At 43.3% G+C, this 7500-nt stretch overlaps 1 protein-coding gene across 3 annotated transcripts in view; it reads left to right on the top strand.

Moving 5' to 3' along the window:
- Positions 1–5751, top strand: part of rgs7b (regulator of G protein signaling 7b) — a gene marked incomplete at its 3' end in the record, with an annotated part of 44413 nt that extends 38662 nt beyond the window's left edge. For 2 of the 3 annotated variants that reach the window (XM_079595053.1, XM_079595054.1), the window contains 4 exons: positions 1–41; positions 1315–1404; positions 3184–3217; positions 4447–5751. The exon at positions 1–41 is cut by the window's left edge and continues 146 nt beyond it. In XM_079595053.1, coding sequence (XP_079451179.1) covers positions 1–41; positions 1315–1404; positions 3184–3204 — 152 coding nt within the window. Of the gene's footprint in view, positions 42–1314; positions 1441–3183; positions 3218–4446 lie in introns of those variants that run through there. The other variant, XM_079595052.1, reaches the window with a different exon arrangement.
- Between the last annotated feature and the right edge of the window lie 1749 nt (positions 5752–7500).

Raw genomic sequence — 7500 nt, 5'->3', positions numbered from 1 at the left:
ACGTCAAAGATCCCGGCCGATACGCTTTCGAAGACGCTCAGGTCTGTGTGTGTGTGTGTGTGTGCTGGAAGTGCTTTACCTAATCTGGTGTGCCTTCTAAATCTCTCATTATGCTATATGTGACCCTGGACCACAAGACCAGTCACATGGGTCAATTTTTTTAAGTTGTTAGGATAGGACAATATTTGGTCGAGACACAACTATTGAAAATCTGGAATTTGAGGAGCAAAAAAATGTAAACATTGAGAAAATCTCCTTTAAAGTTGTGCATTTATGTTCACGATTGTGCTGCATTCACTCACAGAAATACATGTTTTATATATTTACGGCAGGACATTTACTAAATATCTTCATGGAACGTGCGTACGCCAGAACCTACAACGCCTCGTTTACTATATCCTCATCTGCATATCATTTGCATATGATGAACGTGTGTAGGATCTAAAAGTGTACGTGCGCCTAAAAGCCAAAACTGCCTTTATAATCCAGTCAGCGGAAGATTGTGAACATGCGTCTCCTCCCCGAAATAACCATATATGAGTTTACAACGCCTCGTTTACTATATCCTCATCTGCATATCATTTGCATATGCATATTAACGCTACGAGACATTAGGAGAATATGAGATCCGGATGTGCGTCACATGACAGTGATAAAGAGCATTCAGTCGCCGATCCTTGCCTCGTTTTAGAATAAATAAATCAAATAGTTTAAAATACATTCCTGAGAAAGTTTTCCTCAATGTTTTCCACCGGCCTAACAGTGTTTTTAATATCTTTATATCTTTACTGGAAACAGATTGTGCATTATTGATCATGAATGCGTGTGATATGATATTTCCTCAGATCACAAGTTCTGCTGTTAGCATGTTAACATTAACACACAGCATGTGTTCAGCAGCGGCGCACACACTGATATCTCTATTTATCACAATATAATAAACTTCTCAGTAATCACTTGATGTCATTTAAGTGCTTAATTATAATAAATATTTAATGTAAATGTGTGTATCAGATGTAACACAGAGTTTAAATCATTATTGTGTGTGTTTAAACTGTTATTGTGAACATGCTGTGTTTATGATTAGGACTCATGATGAATATTAAAGTGGTTTTCCTTCATCAGTTCCTCATCATCAGTGTATTTACACATTCTCCCGTCAAGTGTGTTATTATAAATCATAACTCGCGCGTGGGAAGTGGTGTACGCACGGTTATTAATGAGACACTAATTCTTCATTATTCCGTCAACATGAGGATCTCTTCTTCTTCTTCTTCATCATGTGATTGAAGCGTGTTGTCTGTCTCCCGTCAGGAGCACATCTATAAGCTCATGAAGAGTGACTCCTACAGCCGCTTCATCAGATCGAGTGCCTATCAGGAGATGCTGCAGGCCAAGAAAAAGGTAAAGGCCTTGAAACGCCTGGAAACCTCCATCTGATCATTCCCTGGACTCACACACACACTGCATGATCAGCTCGACTCACACACACTGCATGATCGGCTCACACACACTGCATGATCGGCTCGACTCACACACACTGCATGATCGGCTCGGCTCACACACACTGCATGATCGGCTCGGCTCACACACATGCCATCTGAGCGATCCCTCGACTCACACACACTGCATGATCGGCTCACACACACTGCATGATCGGCTCGGCTCACACACACTGCATGATCGGCTTGGCTCACACACACACACACACACACACACTGCATGATCGGCTCGACTCACACACACACACACACACACACACACACACTCACTTTTGAACTTCTTACCACAAGGTTGAAAAATGTTCTGCTTCTCAGAGACTGACATGCCAGTAATAAATATAATATAATTATATATATATATATGGGCAACGATTAATCACGTCCAAAATAAAAGTTTGTGTTTACATCATATATGTGTGTGTTCTGTGTATAGTTATTTTGTATATATTAATAGACACATATGCATGTATATATTTAGGATATATTTGCATGTATATACTGTGTATATATATACATAAATAAATATAAATATTTTGTATATAAATAAATAAAAATTCTCAAATATATACATGCTTATGTGTGTATTTATATATACAAAATAATTATACACAGCACACACACATCTGATGTAAACACAAACTTTTATTTTGGACGTATATATATAATATATAATTTTTCATTTGTAAAGCCTCTTCTTTCTGTAAAGTTTGACTTTGGAAATACTGTTACACCTTTTGCATGTTTAAAGGTGACCGTTTACAGTAAGGCTTCAGCAAGTACCGCTAACTAGCGGATCTTATTGTAAAGGTGTGTGTGGTTCTCTCAGTGCCATGATGTCATCATTCTGCTTTTTTTGCTGTATGTCTTTGAGTTATTTCTATTAAAACTCTTTGTTTTCCGCCACATCTCCGCTTCTGCTGTTCTTTCTTGCGTGTGTGTGTGTGTGTGCGTGCGTGTGTGTGTGTGTTGTCCTGCATGAGTTCTTGTTCTCTGTGCTGTCCGGTGTGTTGTGTAGTGATGAGTCCAGAAGTGCTGAGGCTGATGTTCGGTAAGTGTGTAGTTCTGTGCAGACGCTCGGATGGAAAGTTTTCTGGAGGATCATGTGACACTGAAGACTGGAGTAATGATGCTTTGATCACAGGAATAAATTACACTTTATTATATATTCACATAGTAAACAGCAGATTACATTAGAACAATATTTCACTGTTTTTACTGTAATTTTTATCAAATAAATGCAGCTTTGGTGAGCAGAAGAGACTCGAAACATTAATAAATCTTAATCCAGTGTCCAAAAATAGTTTTGGTCCAAAATATATAAGAACATCTTTGCAAGTTTTATGAAAATGATGTGCAGATTTGTGTTGAACATGCAAAGATGAATCCTTCCAATATTTTTGGGGATTGACATCATTTTAAAAAAGTGTATTATTTTTTCAGGCCGATCCGAACAAAATGAGTAAGTTTCTTCAATATCGCCTATATGTTTCCACTAATGCTTCACCAACATTTCTGGATTTTATGAAGAATTTATAACTGTAATTCTCCAGTCCGGAGCAACCCAGCTTTATTCCCAAATATCCCTCGAGTTTAATAGATCTTTTCTAATATTCAGTTATTGATGCATAATAGGTTTATTTTAATGTCCAATTTCTTGATCTCTTTCTCTTCTCCTTCACAGAAAAGCAAGAATCTTTTCTAGGATCTGAGTCCAGGTGAGACTTCTTGAAATATTATCATTGTGGATTTTCAATAAAATCATGATGTTAATTTTATAATATCTTAATATCTTCATGCCTGATAGTCTCATTAGAGCTGCACGATAATATAGTTGCATTGCGAGACGATATATATATATATATATGAAGCTTCGAAACCTTTGCGAATCGATGTAAACGATTCGCTTTCAGTAAACGAGGTTGGACATGTTTTTAAAAAGTTTTTATATTATATCAATATTTAGTTAAAGGGGTCATGACATGGATTTATTTTTATATGTTCTATGGTGTTCACTTATAATGTATATGTAAAAAAAAATCACAGAAAAAAACAAATAAATGCAGAAACCGATCAGTTGATCAGTGTTTAATGCGCGGCTCCTTTAAGGCGTGTCAGTCGACGCCCACTGTCTGTGATTGGCTAACGTCACTGCATAGGAAACCGCATTAACGGCCACTCGCTATCGCATGCGAGTGTTTAAAAGCGCATTATCCATATAAAAGCATAATTTACAGATTAAATAATTTACTCTCCATTACTCTGAGCCTCAAACATACGATCCGGGACGCCATGTGCCGGGGGGCGGGGCCTATAGCTCGATGTAGTACAGCTATTGGTCGATGTCTTGGTACAAAGACTCTTATATGTCAAAAGATATGTTGTGACCCCTTTAAATAGTCTTTTACTGGCCTAATTAACCAAACTCTCCATAAAACAATTTAATAAAATAACATATTTCACTGATACTTCATATTTAATGGTATTTGATGATATGTGACCACAAAACCAGTCACATGGGTACATTTTTTTAATTTTGAGATGTATAAATCATCTGAAAGCTGAATAAATAATCTCTCCAGTGATGTGTGGTTTGTTAGAATAGGACAATATTTGGTCGAGACAACTATTGAAAATCTGGAATCTGAGAAAATGTAAACATTGAGAAAATCTGCTTTAAAGTTGTGCATTTATGTTCACGATTGTGCTGCATTCACTCACAAAAATACATGTTTTATATATTTACGGTAGGACATTTACTAAATATCTTCATGGAACATGATCTTAATATCCTCATGATTTCTGGCATAAAAGAAAAATGGATAATTTTGACCCGTACAGTGTATAGTTGCTATTGCCACAGATATACCCGTGCGGCTCCAGACTGGGTTTGGGGTCACAGGGTCACATGTGTTAATGTGTGTGTTCATGTGTGTGTTTCTCTCAGGCGCTGTATGATCACTTCTGCAGGGGATTATGGGGATTATCTGTACATTACTGTATCTACGGCTCGTCATCATGAACGCGGAGCGTCACGCCGGCTCCATCTCCTCCAGGGACTTGAGGACAGCCAGTCATCATCTCTGATCCTCTCGGCGTATGAAACGCGCCGTACGGTTTGTCCTCTGGAGTGAGCGCTGTCATGCCCTCGATCGCTTATTTTTATTTTTATACCACATGTTCCTTTGTTTTGTGGACAGATCCTGGATCATGTTTTATGATGAGAAACACACACGCGTCCAATCACAGCGCTCGTCGAACGATGACGTGTCGTGTTCCTGAACATTGCACAAGCATCAGGTCGTGTGTGATTGACGTATGGCTAAGCCACGCCCCCTCCACTCACTCGGACTGTCCACCGCGGGGACGGGCGCTATGGCCGCGGTCCCAGGTGGTAATTGATGATTTTAGGAGACAGAAATATTATATATCATCTGGAAGTCACCAAAAGGGCCGTAACTATGCAGTGGAGGGTTATATTAATAATATATTGTTAATTGTTATTGTTAATAATGTTATTGTTGAGAAGGTCGATGAAAAGCTTCAGCTCCAGCCTAACATGTACAGCTCAGTGTAAACGTGATCAACTGCAAAACAAAACAAAACAAAAAAATTCCCGTTGTTTAGGTAGAAAGTTGTCTAAAATGTTGTGCTTCAATATGTAATTAATGGTTCATGATCAAATGAAATATGTACAGGTCTAAGTTACGTTTCCAGGACAAGCCTTTTGACCGTCTTTACCGAGAGTAGGCTAACGTTACCGCTCCGCTAGCGTGTGCTACAGCATTTACATGAGTCATCTGCACAACACTGCTAACATTTGTTATCTCGGTTATTTACAGATATGCTAATGAAGCTAAGTGACATGATGTACAACGCAGCTAGAAGCTAACGTTAACGTTTTCTAACGGTAGCTTAACGTTACGTTAGAGATGTTGAAGATATCGTTCAAATACGTTGTTGACTTTCCTTAGAACAGATGTAGACATCCACGTTTAGTTTATCCAAAAACGAATGAAAAAAGTGGAAGCGGAGAATGTCCGAGTGTATTGGGTTAGCTAAGCGCACTGTGATTGGCTCATCGCGTTTGGGGGCGTGGCTTAGCCATAGGTCGCGAGTGTAAACGTCACATGCTTTTGATTTCCCCGAGTCCTTCACATACACATCTGGCTTTCATAGACGACCATGTTTGAAGTTTACTCGTTCCTTAAGCTTCCTTACACTGGCAATAAAACAGCGATTGATGAGTCCAGGTGTGGTCAGATGCGCATGGTGACCCGCTGGTGTGTGATTGGTGGTCAGATGCGCATGGTGACCCGCTGGTGTGTGATTGGTGGTCAGATGCGCATGGTGACCCGCTGGTGTGTGATTGGTGGTCAGATGCGCATGGTGACCCGCTGTTGTGTGATTGGTGGTCAGATGCGCATGGTGACCCGCTGGTGTGTGATTGGTGGTCAGATGTGCATGGTGACCCGCTGGTGTGTGATTGGTGGTCAGATGCGCATGGTGACCCGCTGGTGTGTGATTGGTGGTCAGATGCGCATGGTGACCCGCTGGTGTGTGATTGGTGGTCAGATGCGCATGGTGACCCGCTGGTGTGTGATTGGTGGTCAGATGCGCATGGTGACCCGCTGGTGTGTGATTGGTGGTCAGATGCGCATGGTGACCCGCTGGTGTGTGATTGGTGGTCAGATGCGCATGGTGACCCGCTGTTGTGTGATTGGTGGTCAGATGCGCATGGTGACCCGCTGGTGTGTGATTGGTGGTCAGATGCGCATGGTGACCCGCTGGTGTGTGATTGGTGGTCAGATGCGCATGGTGACCCGCTGGTGTGTGATTGGTGGTCAGATGCGCATGGTGACCCGCTGGTGTGTGATTGGTGGTCAGATGCGCATGGTGACCCGCTGGTGTGTGATTGGTGGTCAGATGCGCATGGTGACCCGCTGGTGTGTGATTGGTGGTCAGATGCGCATGGTGACCCGCTGGTGTGTGATTGGTGGTCAGATGCGCATGGTGACCCGCTGGTGTGTGATTGGTGGTCAGATGCGCATGGTGACCCGCTGGTGTGTGACCGGTGGACAGATGCGCATGGTGACCCGCTGGTGTGTGATTGGTGGTCAGATGCGCATGGTGACCCGCTGGTGTGTGATTGGTGGTCAGATGCGCATGGTGACCCGCTGGTGTGTGATTGGGGGTCAGATGCGCATGGTGACCCGCTGGTGTGTGATTGGTGGTCAGATGCGCATGGTGACCCGCTGGTGTGTGATTGGTGGTCAAGATGCGCATGGTGACCCGCTGGTGTGTGATTGGTGGTCAGATGCGCATGGTGACCCGCTGGTGTGTGATTGGTGGTCAGATGCGCATGGTGACCCGCTGGTGTGTGATTGGTGGTCAGATGCGCATGGTGACCCGCTGGTGTGTGATTGGTGGTCAGATGCGCATGGTGACCCGCTGGTGTGTGATTGGTGGTCAGATGCGCATGGTGACCCGCTGGTGTGTGATTGGTGGTCAGATGCGCATGGTGACCCGCTGGTGTGTGATTGGTGGTCAGATGCGCATGGTGACCCGCTGGTGTGTGATTGGTGGTCAGATGTGCATGGTGACCCGCTGGTGTGTGATTGGTGGTCAGATGCGCATGGTGACCCGCTGGTGTGTGATTGGTGGTCAGATGCGCATGGTGACCCGCTGGTGTGTGATTGGTGGTCAGATGCGCATGGTGACCCGCTGGTGTGTGATTGGTGGTCAGATGCGCATGGTGACCCGCTGGTGTGTGATTGGTGGTCAGATGTGCATGGTGACCCGCTGGTGTGTGATTGGTTGTCAGATGCGCATGGTGACCCGCTGGTGTGTGATTGGTGGTCAGATGCGCATGGTGACCCGCTGGTGTGTGATTGGTGGTCAGATGCGCATGGTGACCCGCTGGTGTGTGATTGGTGGTCAGATGCGCATGGTGACCCGCTGGTGTGTGATTGGTGGTCAGATGCGCATGGTGACCCGCTGG

This window comes from Phoxinus phoxinus (genome assembly GCF_949152265.1).
Source record: "Phoxinus phoxinus genome assembly, chromosome: 21".
In the NCBI taxonomy this organism is placed as follows: domain Eukaryota; kingdom Metazoa; phylum Chordata; class Actinopteri; order Cypriniformes; family Leuciscidae; genus Phoxinus; species Phoxinus phoxinus.
Note: the sequence above shows the minus strand (reverse complement) of the source record. Positions and strands in the feature narration are given on the sequence as shown.